The sequence below is a fragment of the Equus quagga genome, unplaced genomic scaffold, assembly GCF_021613505.1.
Source record: "Equus quagga isolate Etosha38 unplaced genomic scaffold, UCLA_HA_Equagga_1.0 HiC_scaffold_162_RagTag, whole genome shotgun sequence".
In the NCBI taxonomy this organism is placed as follows: Eukaryota; Metazoa; Chordata; class Mammalia; order Perissodactyla; family Equidae; genus Equus; species Equus quagga.
The window spans coordinates 72,463-98,006 of record NW_025792787.1 but is presented as its reverse complement, the minus strand read 5'-3'; the positions used below and the strand labels follow the sequence as shown (position 1 = coordinate 98,006).

General features: G+C 40.4%; 1 protein-coding gene across 1 annotated transcript; it reads left to right on the top strand.

Annotated features, from left to right (window-relative positions):
- LOC124232010 (uncharacterized) lies at positions 1-23,638 on the top strand. The gene is made up of 3 exons (XM_046649003.1): positions 1-5; positions 17,666-18,031; positions 22,928-23,638. Exons 1-3 carry the CDS (start codon positions 1-3, stop codon positions 23,307-23,309), a joined length of 753 nt encoding a protein of 250 aa, XP_046504959.1. The 3' UTR covers positions 23,310-23,638.
- Positions 23,639-25,544: the final 1,906 nt, after the last annotated feature.

Here is a 25,544-nt window from a genome sequence, read left to right as displayed (position 1 = left end):
ATGCGGTAACCATCTTGCAATGTACGCATGTATCAAATCAACACATTGTTCACCTCAAACTTACACAACGTTATATGTCAATTAAACTAGGAATAAAGCTGGGGAAAAAGAGAAAATAAAAATAATTTTTAAAAAATAAACTGTGAGATAATAAATGGATGCGGTTTTAAGCTGCTAAGGGTGTGATGATGTATTAAGCACCACGGGAAACTAATAAGGCATCCCATTCATTTGTTTTAAAAGTTTGTGTAAGTCTGCTGAATGCTTGTAAAGTGAATATCCACAGAACTCCTACTCAAATCAAGAAATAGTATACAGCTAGCCAGCACCTTAAATGCCCTTATGTGTCCCTTCTCGCTGATACACTAGGGCAAACACTTTCTGGTTTTATTTTATCCTTTTACTATCTGGGAATACATCCCTAAGTGCAAGTTTTTGAAGTTTGTGTAAATAAAATAGTAATAAATATATTTTTTTCTGTTGCCATTTTGTGTTCAACACAATGTTTGGAGATTCAGTCCATTTATTGTGTCTGGCTTGACTTCAGTCAATTTCATTGCTATATTCTATTGTGTGAATACACTATGATTTACTTAAGCATTCTACTGTTGGCGGCCCTTGGAATTGTTTCTAGTTTTGACTAATAGTATTTGATTTTAACTGGGTTTCTTCTGGGTAGTTATAATTGGATTTAGTATTTTAAACCAATCATTCCCCTTAATAGGTGAGTTTCATCCATTCACATTCATTATGACAAACAACACACTTGTGCCTACTTTTTGTTATCTTTGTCTCCCTAAAATGTGAAAGACAAGCTCACCTTAACTGTTAACTCTGCATCAGAATGATAGAACTTGATAGGCATCCACCTTAGTCTTGCAGATCTGAACTAGATGGGTGTCTGATAAGGACAAGAAATTAAATGAACCGTAATCCAAAATAATGAACTAACAATAAACATCTTTCATGTGTTAACGACATAGCATTGATATATTTAAAACAAAGACAGAGGATAAATGGACAGAAACTCACTTGTAATAGGATACTTAACACTTCACTCTGTCTGTGATAAATTATATGTGTATGTGTACTTAAAGAATTCATATATTCTAATTAATGTGTTTGAACTTACATATCGCTATATCTCAAAGTTTATATGCAATTAAAAAATGTCCAGGGACCGGCCTGGTGGCGCAGCAGTTAAGTTCATATGTTCTGCTTTGGCGGCCCGGGGTTGACCGGTTCAGATCCTGGGTGTGGACATGGCACTGCTTGGCAAGCCATGCTGTGGTAGGCATCCCACATATAGAGTAGAGAAAGATGGGCATGGATGTTAGCTCAGGGCCAGTCTTCCTCAGCAAAAAGAGGAGGATTGGCAACAGATGTTAGCTCAGGGCTAATCTTCCTCAAAAAAAAAAAGTGTCCAAAACTTCTTTTCAAGCATCCATGGAATTTTTACAAAAATTGCCCATATAATAGAACTTGATGAACTCCAAGACAACACAGTTATATGGAACATAGCCTCCAATCAAAATGTAATATAATGCAGTTGTAAATAACAAAGGTAAAGAGAAAAGCTTGATGATCTGAACATCTTAAAACAACCTTAAATGGCTATTAGATCAAAGGAGAAAGTGGAACTACAATTTCAAACTATTTACAGAATAATGAAAATGAGGCCACTACATGTTAAAACTGGTAGGATACACCCAAAGCCTTACTCAAATGTAAATTTATAGGTCTAAATATATCTGTGATATTGTGCTATAATGAGAAATATATTTGATTTTCATCCTTTTTTTTTAGATTCTCACCTAAGTTGTTCAATTTTTTAAACTACTGTAAATGATATTATATTTTTAATTCCAGGTGTACATGCTCATTGCTAGTATAATGAAATCAAATTGATCTTTTTAGTGGTTATCTTATATCCTAGGATCTTGCTGACTCCTTTTTTTAATTCTAGAAATGTGCATGTGTGTTTATCCTGTGTATTTTCTATATAGATAATCATATCATCTGCAAGTAGGGACAATTTTATTTCTTTCTTTGTGATTTGTATTCCTTCTATTTCTTTTTCTTGCCTTATTGCATTGGCTACAACTTCCAGCACTATGTGATATGGGAGAGAGTGACATTGGACATCCCTGACTTGTTCCCAATCTTAGGAGGAAAGCATTCAGTCTTTCACCATCAAGTATAATGTTATCTGTAGGTTTCTTGTAAATGTTCTTTATCAAGTTGAGAAAGTTCAAAATGCTGATGAAAGAAATCATAGAAGATCTAAATGAATTGAGAGATACCATGTTCATTAATTGAAAGACTCAACACAATAAAGATATCAATTCTCCCTCAAATTGAAACATAAGCTTAACACAATTCCTATCAAAAGCCCAGCAAGAATTTTTGCAGATAGGCAACATTATCCTAAAATTAATATGGAAAGGTAAAGGAACTAGAACAGCTAAAGCCATGTTTTTTTATTAAGGATATAATACTTTATAACATTGTGAAATTTTGGTTGTACATTATTATTTGTCAGTCACCATATAAATGTGCCCCTCCACCCCTTGTGCCCACCCCCAACTCCCTTCCCCCTGGTAACCACTAATCTGTTCTCTTTGTCTGTGTGTTTGTTTATCTTCCATATATGAGTGAAATCATACAATGTTTGTCTTTCTCTGTCTGGCTTATTTCGCATAACACAATACCCTCAAGGTCCATCCACGTAATTGCTTATAGGACAATTTTGTCCCTTTTTATGACTTAGTAGTATTCCATTGTATATATACCACATCTTCTTTACCCAACCAACAGTTGAGGGGCACTTGGGTTGCTTCCAATTCTTAGCTATAGTTAATAATGTTGCAATAAACATTGGGGTACATGGGACTTTTGGAATTGCTGACTTCAAGCTCTTTGGATAGACACCCAGTAGTGGGATAGTTGGGTCGTATGGTAGTTCTATTTTTAATTTTTTGAGAAATCTCCATACTGTTTTCCATAGTGGCTGCACAAGTTTGCATTCCCACCAGCAGCGTATAAGGGTTCCCTTTACTCCACATCCTCTCCAACATTTGTTATTTTGCTCATCTACATATCATCTTTGGAAAAATGTCTTTTCATATCTTCTGCCCACTTTTTGATCAGGTTGGTTGTTTTTCTGTTGTTCAGCTGTGTGATTTCTTTACATATTATGGAGATTAACCCCTTGTTGGATATATGATTTGCAAATATTTTCTCCCAGTTGGTGAATTGTCTTTTCATTTTGATCCTGGTTTCCTTTGCCTTGCAGAAGCTCTTTAGTCTGATGAAGTCCCTCATTTTTTCTTTTGTTTCCCTTGCCCAAGTAGACATGGTATTTATACGAAAAGATCCTTTTAAGACCAATGTCAAAGAGTGTACTACCTATATTTTCTTCTACAAGTTTTATGGTTTCAGGACTTATGTTCAAGTCTTTGGTCCATTTTGAGTTTATTTTTGTATATGGTGAAAAATTATGGTCTACTTTCATTCTTTTGCATGTGGCTGTCCAGTTTTCCCAACACCATTTATTGAAGAGACTTTCCTTTCTCCATTGTATGCTCTTAGCTTAGTTTGTTGAGATCAGCTATCAACAGATGTGTGGTTTTATTTCTGGGCTCTCAATTCTGTTCCATTGATCTGTGTATCTGTTTTTGTACCAGTACCATGCTGTTTTGATTACTATGGCTTTGTAATATATTTTGAAGTCAGGGATTATGATGCCTCCAGCTTTGTTCTTTTTTTCTTAGGATTGTTTTAACAATTCAGGGTCTTTGGTTACCCTATATGAATTTTAGGATTCTTTGTTCTATTTCCGTGAAGAACATCATTGGGATTCTGATTGAGATTGCATTGAATCTGTAGATTGCTTTAGGTAGTATGGACATTTTAGCTATGTTTATTCTTCTAATCCATGTGCATGGAATACCTTTCCCCTTCTTTACGTCATTATTGATTTCTTTCAGTAATGTCTTATACTTTTCATTGTATAGGTCTTTCAGCTCCTTGGTTAAACTTATTCCTAGATATTTTATTCTTTTTGTTGTAATTGTAAATGGGATTGTATTCCTTTCTCTTTCTGTTAGCTCGTTGTTAGAGTATAAAAATGCAACTGATTTTTGTAAGTTGATTTTGTACCCTGCAACTTTGCTGTAGTTCTTGATTATTACTAATAGTTTTCCAATGGATTCTTTAGGGTTTTCTATACATAAAATTATGTCATCTGCAAACAGAAAGAGTTTTACTTCTTCACTTCCTACTTGGATTCCTTTTATTTCTTTTTCTTGCCTAATGCTCTGGCCAAAACCTCCAGAACTGTGTTGAATAAGAGTGGTAAGAGTGGGCACCCTTGTCTTGTTCCTGTTCTCAGAGGGATGGCTTTCAGTTTTTCCCCATTGAGTATGATGTTAGCTATGGGTTTGTCATACATGGCCTTTATTATGCTGAGGTAACTGCCTTCTATACCCATTTTATTGAGAGTTTTTATCATAAATGGATGTTGAATCTTATCAAATACTTTCTCTGCATCTATTGAGATGATCATGTGGTTTTTATTCCTCATTTTGTTAATGTGGTGTATCACATTGATTGATTTGTGGATGTTGAGCCATCCCTGTGTCCCTGGTATAAATACCACTTGATCATGGTGTATGATCTTTTTAATGTATTGCTGTATTCAGTTTGCCAATATTTTGTTGAGAATTTTTACATATATGTTCATCAACAATGTGGGCCTGTAATTTTCCTTCTTTGTGTTGTCCTTGTCTGGCTTTGTTATCAGGATGATGCTGGCCTCATAGAATGCATTGGGAAGTGCTCCATCTTCCTCAAGTTTTTAGAATAGTTTGAGAAGGATACGTAATAAATCTTCTTTGAATGTTTGGTAGAATTCTCCAGAGAAGCCATCTGGTCCTGGATTTGATTTTTTGGGAGATTTTTGATTACTGTTTCAATCTCTTTGCTTGTGATTGGCCTATTCAGATTCCCTATTTCCTCTTGATTCAGTTTTGGAAGGTTGTAAGAGTCTAAGAATTTATCCATTTCTTTGAGGTTTTCCAATTTGTTGGCATATAGTTTTTTATAGTATTCTCTTATAATCTTTTGTATTTCTGTGGTATCCATTGTAATTTCTCCTCTTTCTAATTTTATTTATTTGAGCTTCTCTCTTTTTTTCTTAGGAAGTCAGGCTAAGCGTTTGTCAATTTTGTTTATCTTCTCAAAGAATCAGCTCTTTGTTTCATTGATCCTGCATTCTGTCTTTTTTGTTTCAATATCATTTATTTCTGCTCTAATTGTTATTATTTCCCTCCTTCTGCTGACTTTGGGCCTTGTTTGTTCTTTTTTGAATTCTGTTAGATGCAGTTTAAGATTGCTCATTTGAGATTTTTCTTGTTTGTTATGGTGGGCCTGTGTTGCTATGAATTTCCCTGTTAAGACCACTTTTGCTGCATCCCATATGAGTTGGTATGGTGTGTTTTCTTTTTCATTTGTCTCCAGATACTTTTTGACTTCTTCTTTAAATTCCTTAATGATCCATTGGTTGTTCAGTAGCATATTGTTTAGTCTCCACATCTTTGTCCCTCTCCCAGCTTTTTTCTTGTAGTTGATTTCTAGTTTCATAGCATTATGGTCAGAAAAGATGCTTGAGATGATTTCAATCTTCTTAAGTCTATTGAGGCTTGCCTTGTTTCCCAACATATGGTTTATCCTTGTGAATGTTCCATGTGCACTTGAGAAGAAATGTAATCTGCTGTTTTCGGATGGAGTGTTCCATATATATCTATAAAGTCCACCTGGTCTAGTTTTTCATTTAATTCCACTATTTCCTTATTGACTTTCTGTCTGGATGGTCTATCTATTGACATAAGTGGGGTGTTGAGGTCCCTTACTATTATTGTGTTGTTGTTGTTGTGTAATCTCTCCTTTTAGGTTTGTTAATGGTTGCTTTATGTACTTTGGTGTTCTTGCCTTGAGTGCATAAATATTTATAAGTGTTGTGTTTTCTAGGTGGAGTGTCCCTTTTATCATTGTATACAGACCCTCTTTGTCTCTCTTTACCTGTTTTATCTTGAAGTCTACTTTGATATAAGTATGGGAACACCTTCTTTCTTTTGTTTGCCATTAGCTTGGCATATCATCTTCCATCCCTTCACTCTGAGCTTGTGTTTGTCTTTGGAGCTGAGATGTGTTTCCTAGAGGCAGCATATTGTTGGGTCTAATTTTTTTAAATCCATCCCACCACTCTATGCCTTTTGATTGGAGAATTCAGTTCATTTACATTTAGAGTGATTATTGATATATCAGAGCTTAATGCTGACATTTTATCATTTGTTTTCTGGTTCTTCTGCATTTCCTTTGTTTCTTGTCCTGTGTATTTTGGATTATCTTTTCAGTTAGGTAGTTTTCTATGATGGTTTTCTTAGTTTTCTCCTTATTTATCATTTGTATCTCTGTTGTAATTATTTGTTTACAGGTTACTATTAGGTGTGTATAAAAAATCTCAGATGAGATAGTCCATTTTCTGATAGCCTCTTATTCCCTTGGACTAAGCCAATTCCATTCCTTTCCTCTTCCCCTTCTAAGTTATTATTGTCACATCTTGTTCCATTTTGTCTTTTGAGTTTGTGGTTAAAATGATGAGATTATATTTATCTTTGATGTTTTCCTTCTCTTTACCTTTAATGTTATAATTGTTTGCTAACCTGTTCAGATAGAGTGCTATAATTTTATGATTTTGCCTACCTACTTATCTCCTTGCTCAGGGCTTTGTAACCTTTTTTTTTTTTTCAGGTATAAGGGCCTTCTTGAGGATTTCTGTTGTGTATGTGGTGGGGTGGGGGGGTCTTCTGGTGATGAATTCCCTTAGCTTTTGTTTATCTGGGAAAGTTTTTATTTCCCCTTCATATCTGAAGGATATTTTCACTGGGTAGATTATTCTTGGCTGAAAGTTTTTGTCTTTCAGAATTTTGAATATATCATTCCACTCTCTCCTAGCCCATGAGTTTTCTTCTGAGAAGTATGCTCAACGTCTGATAAGGGCTCCTTTGTAAGTTATTTTCTTCTGTCTTGCTGCCCTTCATATTTTTTCTCTGTCATGAACTTTTGCCAGCTTCACTACTATATGCCTTGGAGAAGGTCTTTTTACATTGATATAGTTAGAAGATCTACTGGTTTATTTCACTTGTATTTCCAGCCCCTTCCCCAGGTTTGGGAAGTTCTCAGCTATTGTTTATTTGAACAAGCTTTCTGCTCCATTCTCCTTGTCTTCTCCTTCTTGAATATCTATAATCCGTATGGTGCATTTCCTAATTGAGTCAGATATTTCTCAGAGAATTTCTTCTTCTTTTTTTTTTTTGTCTTACTTCTCTCTCCTCCACGTCTCTCTCCTCCTGAAGCATTTCTATATTTTTGTCCTCCACATTACTAATTCTATCCTTCATAATATTGGCCTTATTTTTTAAGGAATCCAGATTTTTCTTTCTCTCATCCGTTGTGTTTTTCATCTCCAACATTTCTGATAGTTTCTATCTCTTTTGTGGAGAAGTTCCTGATTTCATTGAACTGTCTATCTTTATTTTTTTGTAACTCTCTGGGTTTTTTAATGATAGCTATTTTGAATTCTCTTTCATTTAGACTATAAATTTCTGTGCCTTCAGGGTTAATTTTCTGGGTACTTGTCATTTTCCTTCTGGTCTGGAGATGTAATATATTTTTTCACACTGCTTGACAGTGTGGATTTGTTCCTCCACATAGTGATAGTACCTGGTTGCAGCTTCCACCTGTTGCCACTGGGTTGGGGTCAAGAGCTGTGTATTCTGAGCCTTCTATGATCTGTGGCTCACTTGCACACTCACAGCTGCTGGCTGCTTTTCTGTCTGTGTGGCACTCTGGCTGACCTGCTGAGCTGGAGCACTAGGCAGGAGGAGGGGCACTTTCTTTCACCTGCACAATCCCAGGGATGTTCTCTCTCAGCCCTCGCTATCTGCTCTCCTGGGGTGCTAGCTTGATGAAGACAATGCCCCATGATAGCTTAGTCACCTCTCTGTGGGGCTTTCTCATGGACTGTGAGGGAACTTGGAGAGCAGTGGTGTTCCACAGATGGCCACTCCTTCCCTCTTTCCTCTAGGGCTGTGCACAATCCTGGGGTCACTGCCCTTTGGGAAGTAGAAAAGATTACCGTACCTCCTTCCACTTCCTTCAGGGGGTCCAGAACCTCCATCTTCAGACGTATGGCTGCATGGGTCTCTCAGACGTCTGTTGTGTGAATGTCCTCTCTTGGTGTGTGAATGTCCTTTTCATTGTATCTTAGAGGGGAGAGTGTAAGGGGAGAGCTCATTCTGCCACGATACTGACGTCACTCTAAAGCCATTTTTTTTTTTAAAGAAATCTAAAGTAGAAGGAATTCATCTATTTCATTTCAAGACTTATTATATGGCTATAGTAATCAAGACTTTGTGGTCTTGGTGGAGGAATAAACACAGAGATCAAGGGAACAGAACAGAGAAACCAAAAATAGACCCACATGAAGATCCCCAATTGATTTTTTTACAAAGGTGCAAAAACAATTCAATGGAGGAAAGATAGCCTTTCAAACAAGCTCTGTTAGAGTCATTGGACATCCAAAGGCTAAAAAAGAAAGAAAGAAAAAAAAAAGGGAATGGGGGAAGGAAGCTGACCTAGTCTCACATCTTAAACAAAAACTAACTCAAAATAGATCACAATAAAACAAGTAACAATCCAATTATAAAATAGGCAAAAGGCATGAGGAAACACTTTGCCAAAGAGAATATACACGTGGCAAATAAGCACATAAAAAGATGTTGCACAGAACGAGCCATTAAGGGAAATGTTAATTAAAACCACAGTGAGATGTCACCATACCTCTATCAGAATGGCTAATACAAACCGGAATCACACATACCTTGCTGTGAGAATGTGCAATGGTACAGACACTCTGGAAAACTATTTGGCAGATTCCTAAAAAGCTAAAATGCAAATACCATATGACTCAGTGATTGCACTCCAGACATTTGACCCAGAGAAATGAGAATCTACGTTCACACAAAAACCTGTACAGGATTGTTTATAGCCAATTCCAATACAAAAGTTTACGTGCTATATGATTCCATTCATGTAACATTCTTGAAATGACAGAATGACAGAAATGGAAAACTGATTAGTGGTTTCCAGGATTGAAGGGGGGTAGAGTCAGGAGGGAAGTGGACGTGCCTATAAAAGGGCAACATGATGGATCCTCGTGCTGATGGAACCATTTGGTATCTTGACTGGATCAATATCTGGATGTTGTGATATTGCGCTACAGTTTTGCAAGATATTACCATTAATGGAAACTATGTAAAGGGTAAATGGGATTCCTCTGTATTATACCTTACAATTGCACATGAATCTACAATTATCTCAAATTTAAAGTTCAATTTTTTTAAAAAAGAGATTATAGGGGCCAGCCCTGTGGCATAGTGGTTAAGCTGGTGTGCTCCACTTCAGCAGCCCAGGGTTCACAGGTTCGGATCTGGGGCACAGATCTACACGCCACTCATCAAGCCGCTCAAGGCCAATCTTCCTCATGAAATAAATAAATATTAATTAATTAATTTTTAAAAGATTATATAATGACAAGCAAATGCAATTGCAAACTTGGACTGTGTCCTGGATGGAAAAACAAACCAAAGAAACAGCTCTAAATGATTATTTGGGGTACAATTGGGGAAATTTAAATACAAATGTATATTGCATAATGTTTATTGTATAAGTTTAATTTTTGAGTATGATTATAGTGTTGTAGTTATATAAGAGACTATATAACTGCTCTTGTTCTTAGGATACTGAATTATTTAGGGGTAACATGTAACAACATCTGCACCTAACTCTTAAGTAATTCAGAAAAAAAAAGCCCTCTCAAATAATTCAGAGAGAGGGAGGGAGGGAGAGAAAGCATCAATGTGGAACATTTCTGAATAGCAAATAGGCAGACATTCTAAAGAGTGCTGATGAGGAAAACAGCCTCCGTAACCAATAATTATGAACTTTGCCCCATACTAGGAATGTTTAATGTCTTATTTGTCCTGACAAACACAGTGACACTTTCTCCACTCTCTCGGATAAATGTTATAAACTTTTTCTAAATCTCAAATGTTTTACTGACTAGATACTGTCAAATGCATGTTATCGGTACCTTTATTAGCCTTTTTCAAGTTTGCCAAAGTATGGCTCTCAAGTCTACCTTCCCCGCCTGTCCGAATGTGCTGGGTGCTGTTTCCCCCTCTGGAATGTCAGCAAGAACCAGAAGGTAATTCTTACAGGTGGCTTTAGACTGTACTCATGTCAAAAGTACATTTGTGACATTCTTTTTTTTTTGTTGAGGAAGATTAGCCCTGAGCTAACTACTGCCAATCCTCCTCTTTTTGCTGAGGAAGACTGGCCCTGAGCTAACATCCGTGCCCATCTTCCTCTACTTTATATGTGGGACACCTACCACAGCATGGAGTGTCAAGCGGTGCCATGTCCACACCTGGGATCCAAACGGGGGAACCCCAGGCCGCCAAAGCGGAACGTGCAGACTTAACCGCTGCGCCACTGGCTGGCCCCTGTGACATTCTTGAAGGCAAGGATTGTGCTATAATGGTCCCTAAGCCCAAGCAGGTAAGCACTCCCCTCCTTCCCCAATGCTATAGAAAGAGCAAGACTTTGTTTTCAAATTTCAACTTGGCCATTTTTTTTTTCCACCACAGTGGTTACTTCAGGAAAAGGAACTAAGTTTTAAAAACATCAGAGGAAAACTTTTGCCTTTTATTTTTTATCCTTCTGTAACACGACTATTTCATGTTGTATGTGAATTTTAATTTCTTTTTAAAATTATTGGTGTGTGTGTGTTCATTTGTTTTTTCAAATAACATTCAATCCTAGAATCCTAGGGAGAATGAGTAAGATACGCACCAAGAACCAGATGGAACCAAATTGACAGTCTTTCTGGGAAGTCATGAATATCTACAGCCTTTGACCTACCAATTCCCAGTGAAGAAATCCATCTTAAAGTCACAAGTTAAGATGTGGGCAAAGATTCATGCACAAAAGTTCACTGGCACATTATAAAAGCAAATATATTAGAAATAGCCTTAGAAAAATAATTAATTGATTATAGGCATAGCCATATAGATACGCAACTGTACATTCGTTAATATTATTTTGAGGTATTTTAATTACACAGGAAATGCTTGATATAAGAAGTGAAATAAATATAAACTGCTTTAGAGCAATGGAGCTAAAGCTGATGACTCATTCCGGTTTCCAATTCTGTTCCAATTTCTGATGCTTTATTTCCTCTCTGGAATGTGATACTTGGCACTTTCCAATTTAGTTCTGAGGGATTGCCTATAAGAAAACATACCTTTCTGGTCATGGCTAGAATTATCTCTTATTCATTGATTTCTGACATTTACCCCTCTATATGCCTTGTTCACTCATGCAGAAAACAAAAAATGTAAATGACCCTTAACAAATGCCTTAAGAAGAAATTACTACCACCGCCACCCTCAGAAAAATATTTTGGAAATCTTCCCATGTACACACGTCAGATCTTCAAAAATCATTCTTGATTTAACATAATTATTATATATCGTATCCCCTACAGAGTCTCCTTCAGGAGAGCAATACAGTATTATTAGCCATCACTCAGAAGATGAAAATTACTTTTTTATAAGGAAGTGGTCAGTTTCATGTTATGCATTAAAGCAATGTTCTATCCAGAAAATTGAGAAAGAGATCTGTTCCATTCTGGAAGAAATTGGGATGAAAGTGTGATATTTTTGGTGGATGAAATGCTTAAAGGTCAATTTAAGATTGAGAATTATTTTGTTCTTAACAATCACAAGGTATTAACACCACCATATGCAAAATGCATACGTAGGCAAAGTCTTCAGAGGAAGCTGGAATTTGCCCTACCGCAAGTGATAAAAAACCAAAAGATGTGATAGCATTAACAAAACACACACACACCCCTTCCATTCTCTCTTATAGTAAAGCAGTTTTTAATTTACTTAATTTTGTCATTGTAATAAACTTCATTGTAGGCTGTCCTCAATCTATAAAAGAATTGTATATTCTCCCCAAAGCATTTTTATTTAGTTGTTTGGAACAAAACACACGTTCTCTATAAAAACAGTCTTATAAATTGGGACTAGTTCCCAGTCTACCCTACAAAAGACTGACTCACATTGCATCTGAAATACGTTTGCAATGCAAAGATACAATTACTGAAAATAATACTGTTGCATAAAAGACACATTATTTCAACTACATTGTGGGCAATTCAAGGAAACTAAGCATTACTTATTAAATTGCCTTTCTGGGAAATTATACTACAAATTCCAACCAGGAGCACTGGAAATGTGCCTCCTGTTCTTCCCGCAGAGCAAGCTTGAGCTCAGGACACTTCCTGTTTCCTGCCTCAGACACTCCGCTTTCCGCTGCGGTAGCAGGACATACGCAAACCTGGCTTTTGAACTCAGAACCTTCCTAAACAATAAGCCTCCATTTGTTCCAGAATACGGATAAGCCAAAAGACTAAATATACATTTTTTGTTCTGTGTTCAAGTGCCATGATTAAGGTTTTTTATAAGGATTCCAATGTCCTGCAAGATTCAACACTGTCCCATTCAAGAGATCAAACATCAATCATGCAAAAATCCGACTGAGCAATTTATTTGATATGCAAACGTTGCAAAGAAGAAGAGTTAAGCAGGAATATTGTATTGTTAAAGTATGATTTTAATTTATAAAGTCAAACACAAGACTGCCATAGAAATATAGGACAAACACATTCTAAGATTTTATTCAACCCATTAATTAATGAGGGAATCAGTGAGATGATAAAGTTGGTTCAGAGGAGAATTAAAGAAACAGAGATTTTATATAGTCAGTCAAAGGAATATGGAAATGAAATTTACCTGCTTAATAGATACAAAACTGGTTAATATCTTATAGTGCATTAACCTCTGGGGTTATATTTTTTACTGGACAGAAATTTATAAGTTAACGTGCAACTTTATTTTCCAATCAAATAGTAAATAGCAAAGTCAAACATAGACAAATTCTCCAAAATAAAATTAAATAATTATCAGGAGAATGTGTTAATGACATTGAAAGGACAAGCAGCTTTCCTCTTGCTTTATTTCAAGTTTTGGGTGACTTTTCTTAACAGTAATTTTTAAAAATGTGTCCAGAAGAGAATGTACCAAGAGAAGTCATAAAGTATTATTTTCCTTGGTGAATTCATCTGACCCTTTGCTCCGTCAGCTCAAAAACTGACTTTATCCTCCCTGTGTGTCTGTATGCTAACTCAGCTCACAGGAAACAAACACACAAATCAGACAAAAGCAATTCATTGACATTAAAAGTATAAGTCACAAACAGATCAGATACTTACATCCTATGCCTGGTACATTCTTTCCCTCAAGGAATGCAGTAAATTGAGTCAACTTATCATCTCAACATTGCTTGAGGAGCTGTGGTGAAACTAGGAAAAAAAAACTAGTCCCAATGCAGTGGAAATGCTCTCCTGGTTTTCTCAAATGAAGAAAAGAAAAAGACCCCGTCCTTTCTCCAAGAGCAAGAAAAATAAGCGTGGCCACAAAAAGTCTAAGTTCTTGAATGGGCTTTGGGAAAAGCGTGGAGAGGGAGGGCGAGTATTTTTACTCCTTGCTGGTAGACAGGCTTTACCCAAGAAAACTCATTGCCGTAGACAATATTGGGAACTTCTCTAGATTCCAAGGCAGGTTCCGAAACTAAGTTTCTGCCTCCTGGTGGCTCGGAGTCTGCTCTCAGCCTGGATGGTGGACTGAACCAAGGGCACAGCCCCAAAGCCTGTTACGACATACGGTCTGCAGCCTCCCCAGGAGTCTTCCCATACGCACCCACATGTCCCCGCACCTCACCCATCCTGCCTCTTTGCCCCTACTCCACCCTTCATCATCTACTCCCTCCGCTGCTCTGAGAACTTTCCCCTATTTTAGTGGAGTGGGATGGGAGGAGGGAGGGAGAAACGGCAGTGGCTACCCTGAAACTCATTGTACTTGGAGTATCTTCTAAGGCCAGAATGCTCCATTGGGTAACATTCCTTCGTGTGTTCCTTTGGCTTCATTTAGCCACTGTTAGTGATCATGAAATTATTCAATAGGCAATTGCTTTTACAACTCATAGATTAATGACATCAAGCCATCTCCAAAACTCCTGGCTTTGAAACTGGACTTAGAAAATCCCCTGGGGAGACTTTGATCCAGAGTGCTTCCTGCCCCAAGCAGAACATCCACGGGAAACGCCACAGTGGAGCTCTCGGACCTTTTTCTAGGTTCTGTCGTATCGAATTCCTCTTCTGACTGACTCAGTCTTTCTTGGTCTGTCATTTTATCAAAGGTTAACATATTTACTTACTTGCTCTTCCTGCTTCTGGTATGAGAAAGATTCTGACTCTAAGGTGCTCCTGTAAGATGATGTATTCCATTGCACACTTTTAGGTTGGCATCTAAAAATTTTTTACGGTAAGTTCAGATAACTGCAAAGGATGAAATTCTACCATATTGTATATTTTACACATGCCTTATATATTTCTAAACAAAACTTTGGAGCTGCACACATAGCTCATTCAATTCTCATTCAACTTATGGAAGAAATCCAGTATATAACATAGTTAACAAAGCCAGTCCTCATTGATAAACCAATTCAATGAATCAGATTCATTTCCCATCAGTTTTCAGTCAAAATAAATTTAATAATATGCATCACAAAAACCATCTCATTTGAGAATTTTAATTCTACAATAGACCTATAGATCATAGATGGGTGGATAGACAAATGGATGGATGTGGAGATGAAAGGAAGGAAGGAAGGAAAGAAGAAAGGAGGGAAAGAAGGAAGGAAGGAAGGAAAAGATAAATGGATGGGAGAAATGATAGAACGCTGAGGTTTGTCTTGACTTTGTTTTCTGAGAAAGAAGATGCAGTCACTTAGAATATTTCTTACTGAATCTATCCTTGAAATTCTCCCTTAGCAGCTGTGAATTCTTGAATTGGTTCCTTTGTAACCCTGGAGAGAGTCTCACCCAGGAAGTCACATTCTGTCACTTTCACAGTATCTTATTGGTTCCACCGTATTCGTTGTGGAAGGGGACACATGAGGGCATAAACACCATTTTCAAGGCTGACTGCCACTCACACATAATGGTTGTTCAGTAAATATGCTTTGAACTAACGAGCTGTGTTTTAATTTTATAATTCAACTCTTAGAGAGCCATCCTATTTTTAAATGTTTGGGGGAAAATCTCTCACCCTCCTACCCGAAACTTGGAATAGCCTACAAGGTATATCCTATTTCATTTTTCAAATAGAATGTGAAAAACAGCAACCCAGGAATATATGGTGATGATATTTTTGTACACTTTGATTTACTTATATATGGACAACCGGACAAAATATTTTAAATTAACAGCATTTCAGAAAACCTGGGCATTGTTGTTCATGCACATATCAGGTAACTCTACTAATCAGAATATTCAGTTCCTTCCATCTGCACAGGACTTCCTAGTTTGCAAAGCATTTTCACATATATGATAGCATTTGCACTCATAACGGTTGTGAAAAGAAGACAGGGTGCATTTTATCCCAACTTTATAGATGAGGATGCCTGACCAGGTCCCAATTTTAACAAGAGGCAGAGCCATGAGTAACACTTCATTTTTCCAACTGCCAGTCCAGTAGGGGTACAAACGATCAGGAAAGACTTCAAGGCTGAGCTGTGCATAGGGGCAGCTGGGTTATGCTGCAGAAAAGACAAGCCCGGCCTTTCAATGGCTTAAAACCACAAAGATCTGTTTCCTGCTCGTCTAAGTCAAAGGCAGGTAGGTTGATTTTCCAAGACAACCGCCCTCTGCACAGGGACTTAGTGATCCTCCCTCTTATAGGTGCCCCACGATCTTCTGGTTGTCACCTGGGGAAGAGGATCTTGCAATGAAAATCAATTGCTTTGGCCCAGAATTGTCATGCATCTCCTCCCTTCACAGCCTGTGGGCCAGTCCTATGGCCCCGCCTGACTGCCAGGGGACAGGGAAGCGCAAGTGTCTTGTGTGCCCGGGGCATGGGTGAGCACTAAAACTCTCACCATATATAAGACAGCGAAGAACACACAGGATTTGTGGAAGCAGGAGGAGGCCTTTCACTTATGAAAATCGTGTCAGGAAACCAATGCAGAATACCTAATCTTTTTGAAAGCCCAGTGCTGGGTTCTCTCACATACATTTTTATTAGCTGATGCTGCCAACAGCCCAGAAGGTAGATATTATCCTGTTTTTTATGGTTTAGGGAACTGAAGCTCATGGAGGTTACATAACTGGCCCCAGAGCTCATACCAATAAGTGGAGGGAAGTCTAACTCCCTTGCTCTTCCTTTTCTCTGTCTCTCAATTTCATACAATTATCTATTTTCCGTCCCATAAGGGATTTATTTTTATAAGGCCAGGGGCACCACTGGGGATGGATGCACAGGGGCTGGCAATTCTACTGGCAGCGTTTCATTTCTTGAGCTGGGTGGTGAGCACACAGACATGTGTGTATGAATCTTTATACTTTTTACATCTTAAATATGTTAATGTTTATCTTGAAAACATAAGAATTTTCTATAAATACTGGCAGCCAGAAAGCGGGAAATACAGTATTGTTGACATTTATTGAGCACATACTATGCCCTAGACAGTTTTAAATAGTTTATTTACTTGTACTAACTTATCTCCTTATCTCACCCTTCCAACAACATATGAGGTGGATACTATTATTATCCCCATTTTAATATGAATGGAAAAATTGAAGAAAGTCAGATTAAGTAAATTATCGAAAGTCATATAATTTATAAAGGGGAAAAAACTAGATTTGAAAGAAGCACTCTGGTTTCAAGATATGTACACCTAAAGACCACCACCCTATAATAACTTTCCTCAGAGGTGAACCCGTGAGTGGGTGAGTCAAATTTGCAGAGGTGGGGGAAAATGTTTTGTGTGTCTCCGGCGAAGTGCCTGTTACATTCCTTGGAGATTTGCATCCAGTTAAACAGGGAATTCAACATAGCTTTCTCATGACATTGACAGAAAAAGAGATGGTGTAGTTGGCAGCAGTTTCAAAGAAATGTTTAATATCTGGGCTTGACTGCCTTGGACTGGTTGAAGGGGAAGGACCAGGCAATAATAGAGGGTTCTGCCAATCACGGAAACTTCCTTGGCAAGGAGGATGGAGTAGTGGAGGGATTTAAGAATGCTGAAGGTCCAGTGATCTAGCCTAGTTGGTGTTTTCTCCTGCTTGGATAGGGAAGCTATAAAAACACAGTTTGGGATTACTGCTGTTGCTGCTGCTCATCAGATCACAGTCACTCTAGCACGGATCTTCTCATCGCCATATTTCAGTACACACACTCCAGTTCAGAGACTGCACACACACACGCGCGCACATTGCAGTTCAGGAATTGCACACACACACACTGCAATTGAGGAATTGCACACACTCACACTGCAGTTCAGGAATTGCACACACACACACACACACACACACACACACACACTCCAGGATTGCGGTGTAAGGAATTCCCAGGTGGGACACCCCCGGAGCGGAGGGAAGCCCAGCCGGAGCGCTCCGGGTTGACAGCAGGACCCGCCCCGCGCCTGCGCCTTGCCCGCGCGCCCGTGGAAGACTGCCGCCAGGGGGCGCGCACGCCCGGCGCGGCCGCTCCGTCTCCCCGCCCGCTCCCGCCCTCGCTGCCCGCGAGCAGAGAAGGCGGAAGTCGGGCGGCTGGGACTCGGGCTCCGCGGCCCAGGGACGCGGCGGCGGCGGCGGCCTTGGGGCCGGGAGATTGGCGTCCTGGCCGCCTCGGCTCGCAGCGCGGAGCGCATGCTCTCCCGGCGCCTCGGCTGAGCGAGTCGTGCGGCCGGTGGAGTCGGCGGCCAGCGGACGAGAGCGGTGAGTCTCCTCCAGACATCTCCCGGCGGCCGCGGCCTTGCTCCCCGCAGGTGAGGGCGCGGTCCCCGGTCCCCTCGCTTCCCACAGGTGAGGACTCCACCCCTGCCCCCTGGCCTCCCACAGTGGGGGTGCCGCCCCCCTGCCCCCCTCCTCCCCGCCGGGGTCCCCTCCTCGCCCCCAGTGCCCCCTGGGGTTCCCCTCCTCGTCCCTCTCCTCCCCACCGGGGTCCCTTCTCCGCCGCTCTCCTCCCTGCCGGGGTCCCCGCCCCGCCCCTCTCCTCCCCGCAGGGGTCCCCGCCCCTCTCCGCCGCTCTCCTCCCCCCCGGGGTCCTCTCCCCGCCCCCCGTGTCCCCTGGAGTCCCCTCGAGTCCCCTCTCCTCCCTGCTGGGGTCCCCGCCCCTCTCCTCCCGTCGAGGTCGCCTCCCTGCCCCCCGTGTCCCCTGGAGTCCCCTCCCCGCGCCTCTCCTCCCGCCGGGGTCCCCTCCCCGTGCCCCGCGCCGACCCCCAGCCTTGCCTCCATTCGCTCCGCGCGTTCCCTTTCCAGAAAAGGAAATCGCCTTCTGGATTTTCCCCTTCTCTCGGAGCTTTAAAAAAAATCCCTTTTGAGTTCCCACCGCCTCCCTCTGTCACTGTCATGGGAAGGCTATTTTGGGTTCCCGGCTGAACTCGATAGAGGTCCCGGGCAGCGAGTTTAAAAAAAAAAAAAAAAAGACAAGGTTCAGATGACACGGATGTTTCCTCCCCGCCCCTGCACTCGGTAGTCGCAGCGATTGTTCCAGACGCCGGGCTGATAAAGCTGTTCCTAGTACTCGGCGTTAGGGGAACTCCGGCCGAGGCTTAGGGCGTCTCGAGTGTGAACAGAAAGCGCCGGCGGCCGGAGCGGCCCTGCGGGTCTCGCTGGACCCAGAAGCGCGTGAAGACGCTGCAGGTGTCGGCCGTGGGAACCCGGGATTGTCGGGGGAGGGGAGGGACCTTTCGGATTTGGAGGTTGCGGGTGGGGTGAGGACGGGGTGGCCTCTTGTGACTCAGGAGGGAACGTGTTTCGGGGACTTGTTGCCCAGGCGGTGGTCAGCTGCAGCTTGCAGGCGCGGTGCACATGGCAGGATTTCAGAACTGCAACTTGTCTTCTCTGTGATTAATTCGGACGTGTGATGCTGGTGAACTTCTTGCCGCTTGGGTTTTGAAAGAAGTCGTTCACGTCCTCGCTTCCTGGAGGAGCGGGAGCAGTGCCTGGGAAGGGGACTGCCCCTCGTTTGTGTTCAAAGTTAAGGCCTAACAATGGACTGGCACCGCCTCTTGGCCCATGCAGCACATTTGGAGGTCTTTGCATTTTAGGGATAGATTTGAAGGAGTTGGTAAATAATTTCTGTTTCTAAAGCTAGTAGCAAATTAAGCGTAACTTCTCAGTATTTTGTTTTACTTTAGGTGAGCTGTATGTTTAGCCGTGAGTGAATTTCCTTTGACTTAAAATTGACCAATTCAAGACACAGTTTGTTGATTTCTTTAGCTTGGAAGGTTTCTCTCATTAGCATCTGTGGATCGTAGAAGAACCAGTTTTTGTGCATCACCCTACTCCCCCATGCCAAGACCTTTAACAGTATACTCTCTGGATTGTAGTATGTATATCCAGATACTCAAAAGTGGGTTAAGCCATGATTTATGGCATGCCATTTGCGGTATTTCTCGCAGTCAGAATAAGTTGACTCTGATTACCTCCCACAATATTCAATTAAGGCAGCGCTTATTAACTAGAGTCTGAACTGCAAAAAGAGAATTGCAGTCATGCAAGCTCCTAACCTACAAGGTAAGGAGCGATTTAAATTTGTTCCATTCTTTCTCTTAATTCATAGAGAAAGCCACGTAAATTCTAAATGTTAGAGTAGAAAAGAAAAGAGGCTGTAAGAAGTCTGTTTTACAGGTAGGAATATATATGAACTCTTGCTTGTTTCAGCTTACGGAAAGCCAGGCTGACTTCTGCAGCGTGTCGTGGTGTGGATACCCGTGCTGCCCTCTGAGGTTGGAAAGCATCTTGGGAGAGAACACTGTTTTCTACATACCGTGGGTGCCGGACCGTCTTCTGTTCACTGCTATGGCTGATACAAAGCACTTTGTGTTCTTCTCTGAATGTTAATGAAAATAGCTATAATTTTCCTTGTATTTAGGAAAGTTATTTTCACTTACGTCATCAAGTCATCACAATCCCTAAAAGTAAAGGGAAAAAATGTTTTAACTTGCAAAAAAAGAAAGATTCAACATAAAAATAATGCATGGCACTCAGAATACTGTTTTAGCTTAATTTTCCCTTTGTAGTATAGTTACATGGGACCATATACTGTAGACAGAGAGTGACTATCTGAAAAAGTTTATTTGGAGGATATGAAGCTTCTATATTACTTCTTAAAACATGAAAAGTAATGTGAAAATTGTAGATATCTGGGTTTTTGAGAGTGCTCATTTTCATGCCTTGCACTGCATTCCTGCAGTGGAATTCCTTTTAAGGCGCTGCGACTGATCAGACAGGTTTTCTTAGTAACACATTTACTGTAAAAGATCTCTTTAAATCTCAAGACCTTCAGGTCTTTGGAACTGGTCTGCAAGAGGGCAGTCTATTGGCTATCCAAGAAATTGCATGTTAAGTGGACATTTGGGCAGAAAAAGGAAACTTAGCTCAGTAACTTTTGCTTTTGTCTTCTGGCTACCACTGTTATATGCCGTACAGGCAGAAAACAAATATTGACTTCTCAAAAGTGATTTTACTTTTAAAAAATAAAATGGGTTAAATTCAAAAGACAAATATACCTAGAGTTGTCAAGGGTATATAAAATGGACTTGCTAATACTTACTCTGCTTTTGGGAGTTAGAAAGCCTTTGATACATGTTGGATAACCAGCATTATCTATCAGAAACCTTAAAAAGTTACATACCCTTTGACCTAATAATTCTACTTCTAGGAAATTTATCTAAGGAAGTAATTGGATACAAACATGTGTATGGGAAGAAAAATAAGAAAGGATATAAACCCTGGTGTAGCATAAATGTCCTCTCCATTGGGAGGGTGTGCCGGGGCCTTCGGCTCCATCCTGGAGCGCGGCTGCCGTGTCTGATTCTGCTGTTTGCCACTGTCTTGCCGTCCCTTCCTTCCTGCCAACCTGTACTTGGTCTTCCCTGGGAATCCACATTCGCTAGAACAAGGCTTTGGGAGCTGTTTCTGTCTTCTCAAAAATATTGTTTCAAAACTAAGAAAGTAAAACAAAATGCCAGTTTTTCTCTACTGATTCTTTAAAATTTTATCAACCTGGCGTAATAATACTGGATAGCTCGTGTTTAGTAGAAGCTGTGGTCAACACCTTAGTCAAGTGTAATAAAAAGAAAGGGGAAAAAACTTTAAATGCAGATTTATAGACAAATTCATCAAAACACAGAGACAGACGTAGTACAAAGTGCACAGGCTCTGGGGTCAGGGAGACGGGTTCTCATCACAACTCTGTTACTTATTAGTTGGGTAATCTCGGCAAGTGGCTTAACCTTTTTGAGCTCCACAGTTTCCACTATGATAAAGGGGACAGTAAAATTATTAACTACGATTACTCTATAAAGCTGCACATATCATGATCACTCCTTCTTACCTCCAGGCACAGTTCTAAGTGCTTGCGCCTGTTAACGCATTTAATCCTCTCAGTAATTCAGAGGTGGATTCCGTTGTTATCCCCATTTGCAGATGAGGCACAGGAAGCACAGAAGGTTATATAATTTGCCCAGGTCATAGCCCAGGTAATGGAGAAAGAGTTAAACCCAGAGCGTCTGATTCCACCACCTCGCAGTACTGCCTCTCCAGCCAGGACAGCGCCGCGTCCTTTGTGGGTGCTCACTTGGGGTACTCAGAATCTCTTTGAGAAGAAGGAAAAGGTATCTATAGTGGTAAAAAAAAAAAAAAAGCAGAGGATTACTGTCTTAATCCATATTTTACATGGTGATAGCTAGGATTTTTATATAAAAATGAAACAGGCAGGGGGATAGTTGTCTACCAGATTAACTGGAGGCTTACATTCTGTTTCTAGAACTACATCTGGCACATGTTAGGAATTTTCCCCAGGGGTCATTATCTACAACAGGCTGTGAATTGCTCTTAGACATTAGCTTCTCACTGGCAAATGTCATAATGACTTCGAATTTGAAGGCACCCCACCTACCCATGAAAGCAGTAGTTTTCCGTAGGCAAACAAGCTCACTTGTTTTTCCAGTCATTAATAATGAAACATAGTCACTTGACTTGGCTAAAGGCAGAAGGACATACAGATAGACTTTTTCAATTCCATTCTTTCTACACAGGAGAAATCCCCACACTGAACGTTTGGAAGTGCTCATAGAATTTTAGGTCTAGAAGAAGAAACCAAGATCCACATAGTTAAGTTGCCCTAAATCACACGTGTAACAGTTGCACACAATGGTGATCCCTTGTGCGCTGCTCTTCCTTGTGCTGCCTGCTGCTGGCACTCGTGTCTTCAGGATACTTGAAGGAGCTTCAGCAGCATAATGACGTTCTTCAGCAGGTGGTTCATGAACACCTATTATGTGAAAGATCTTGTGCTAAGTACTGAGAATATGAGAATTAATTCTTGACTTCAGTCACGGGAAACAGATAGTTATGAGATAGTATTGCAATTGAGGCACTTTTCTTCTTTTAACCTTACATTCTTTCTACTAGATCATGAACTCCTTAGCTTACTATAAAATAGTAGTCATGAAACAAAGCTCAAAAAACTGGAAGTTTTCTGAAGATGATATTAACACAGCTAATGTATATCAACTAAAAGGTGACTTGCATTGATAAGCTGTGATATATATGTGCGTGTATATTTATGTATGTTAAGGCATTTTTTTCTTGCTATTTCTACAGAGCAACCAATAAACACGTTACTATGAGTCTGCTAAACTGTGAAAATAGCTGTGGATCCAGCCAGACTGAAAGTGACTGCTGTGCAGCCATGGCCAGCTCCTGTAGTGCTGCGGCAAAAGACGACAGCGTGAGTGGAACTGCCAGCACGGGGAATCTCTCCAGCTCTTTCATGGAAGATATCCAGGGATATGATGTGGAGTTTGACCCACCCCTGGAGAGCAAGTATGAATGTCCCATCTGCTTGATGGCGCTGCGGGAAGCAGTGCAAACACCGTGCGGCCATAGGTTCTGCAAAGCCTGCATCATCAAGTCAATAAGGTACGTGAGCGGCAGAGAACCCAGTCCCCTGACAGAACCAAGTACAGAGAACATCGTCACGTAGAACACAGGACATCCCAAGATGAGTCTTATACGTAAAAAGCTACTTAGGGAAAAGGAACGCTGGACAGAAAATTAAGAAATTTACATTTTTATCCCAATTCCTACTGTGGCATGAAAGGTAATTTCTGTCTCCTCCCTAGTCTGACCCTTGGATAAATAAATAAGTAAATAAGTAGCTACTTAAAGCAGTTCTGTTACTGTTGCAGACTAGAGTGTGTCTCTGTGCTTTAAGAAAATAGTATAAAATAAATGTACCTTAAATGAGGAGCCTCCTCGAATTCAATAATCTCAGCCATACAGAGAAGGGTGACTCTGTAAGTGACCAGTTGTTCTGATTTTAGCCATGTTAAGTTCTGTTACCTGATGTCTATGCACAACTGTAAAAGAACCAACATTTTTTTTTTAAGATTTTATTTTTTCCTTTTTCTCCCCAAAGCCCCCCAGTGCATAGTTGTATTATGTTCTTTGTTGTGGGTCCTTCTAGTTGTGGCATGTGGGATGCTGCCTCAGCGTGGTTTGATGAGCAGTGCCATGTCCGCGCCCAGGATTTGAACCAACGAGACACTGGGCCGCCTGCAGCGGAGCGCGCGAACTTAACCGCTCGGCCACGGGGCCAGCCCCAAACAACCAGCATTTTTAAAGAAAGTATTAATTGATGGCTCTCCCTTCATAATACATCCAAACTTCAGTCCCTTCTCTCTGCCTCCACTGCTCCCACCCTGTTGGGAATCGCCCTCAGCTCTTGCAGGCTGTTCTAGAGCAGCCAGCGTGAACCTGGTCAGGTAAGTGCGCTGATGTCTTCTGTGCTCAGAACCCTGCAGCAGGTGATCTGGGCGCCGCAGCCAGCGTCCTCATCAGGCCCTTGTGTTCGGTCCCTAGTCCATTTTCTGACCTCCTTTCTACTACTCTTCTTCCTCCGCCGATTCCCAATTGGCTGTTCCTCGAATGTCTCGAGTATGCTCCTGCCTGGGGAAGATGGCTCTTCTCTGCTTGGAGCACTCACCTCAGCCAACCGCGTAGCTCACGCCCTTTCCTCCCTCCAGGCTGCTCGGAGCTCACCTTCTCACAGGCAGGCTGCCACCCTCCTTGTACCGCCCTGCCTCCCCCGCCGCCCCCCACACTCCCAGTCTCCCTCACCTACTTTTGTTTTTTCTTTAGCACTTCTTACCTCACAGATTCCAGATAACTCCACAAGTTCCAGATAACTTGTGTGTTTATTTGCTTGCCCAACTGGAAAATAAGCTTGAGAGCAGAGGTTGAGATCTGTTTTATTTCTTGATATTTCCTAAGTGCTGGGAACAGTCCTGACACACAGTAGGTGCTCAGTGAATCATGATTGCTTCAACTGAAGGAAGGAAGGTTTGGAATTTCCACCAATGATTCCAGTTCATCTCCTAAGAAATACATACATTGTGCTATAGTTCAAACATAGGTGGGAATATTTTTAGGTGACTAAGGAGTTCTATACAGAAAGAAAAATTAGAAGAAGTGAGATTTTATGTTCTTCAGTAAATAAACATCTAGTCGTATTGATGAAATCATTTTTAACCAGGTTAAGTTGGCTATTCACTTGTAAGTTTCTCTTTCAAGTTTAAATTAACTTTTTTCCCTTTCTCTTTTTTTTTTCTTGTGACATCTTTGTGTCTGGTTTTAGTATCAGAGTAATTAATACTGGCTTTATAAAAGGAGTTTGGAAGTATTCCTTCCTTTTCTATTTTTTGGAAGAGTTGGAGAAAGATTGGTATTAATTCTTTAAATGTTTGGTAGAATTTACCAGTGAAGCCATCTGGCCCTGGATTTTTGTTTGTTGGGAGGTTTTTGATTACTGGTTCACTCTCTTTAATAATCAATCTGTTCCCATTTTCTATTTCTTCATGATTCAGTCTTGGTAGGTTGTATGTGTCTAAGAATTTATCCATTTCTTCTAGGTTGTCAGATGTGTTGGCATATAGTAGTGTCTTATGATCTTTTGTATTTCTGTGGTATCAATTCTAACATCTCTTTCATTTCTGTTTTTATTTATTTGAGTCCTCTCTCTTCTTGTGAGTCGAGGTAAACTTTTCTATACAATTTGAATTTAGTCCATACTCAGGACTTGGCTTAATTTAAATTACAAGGGAACATGTGTCTTGTTTCAATTTTAGGGGAAAATGGTTACCCAGCTTTGAACTGGCAAGATCTGTTTAGGGTAGGTTTTCTCAGCCTGCTCACTATTGGCATTTGGGGCCAGATAGCT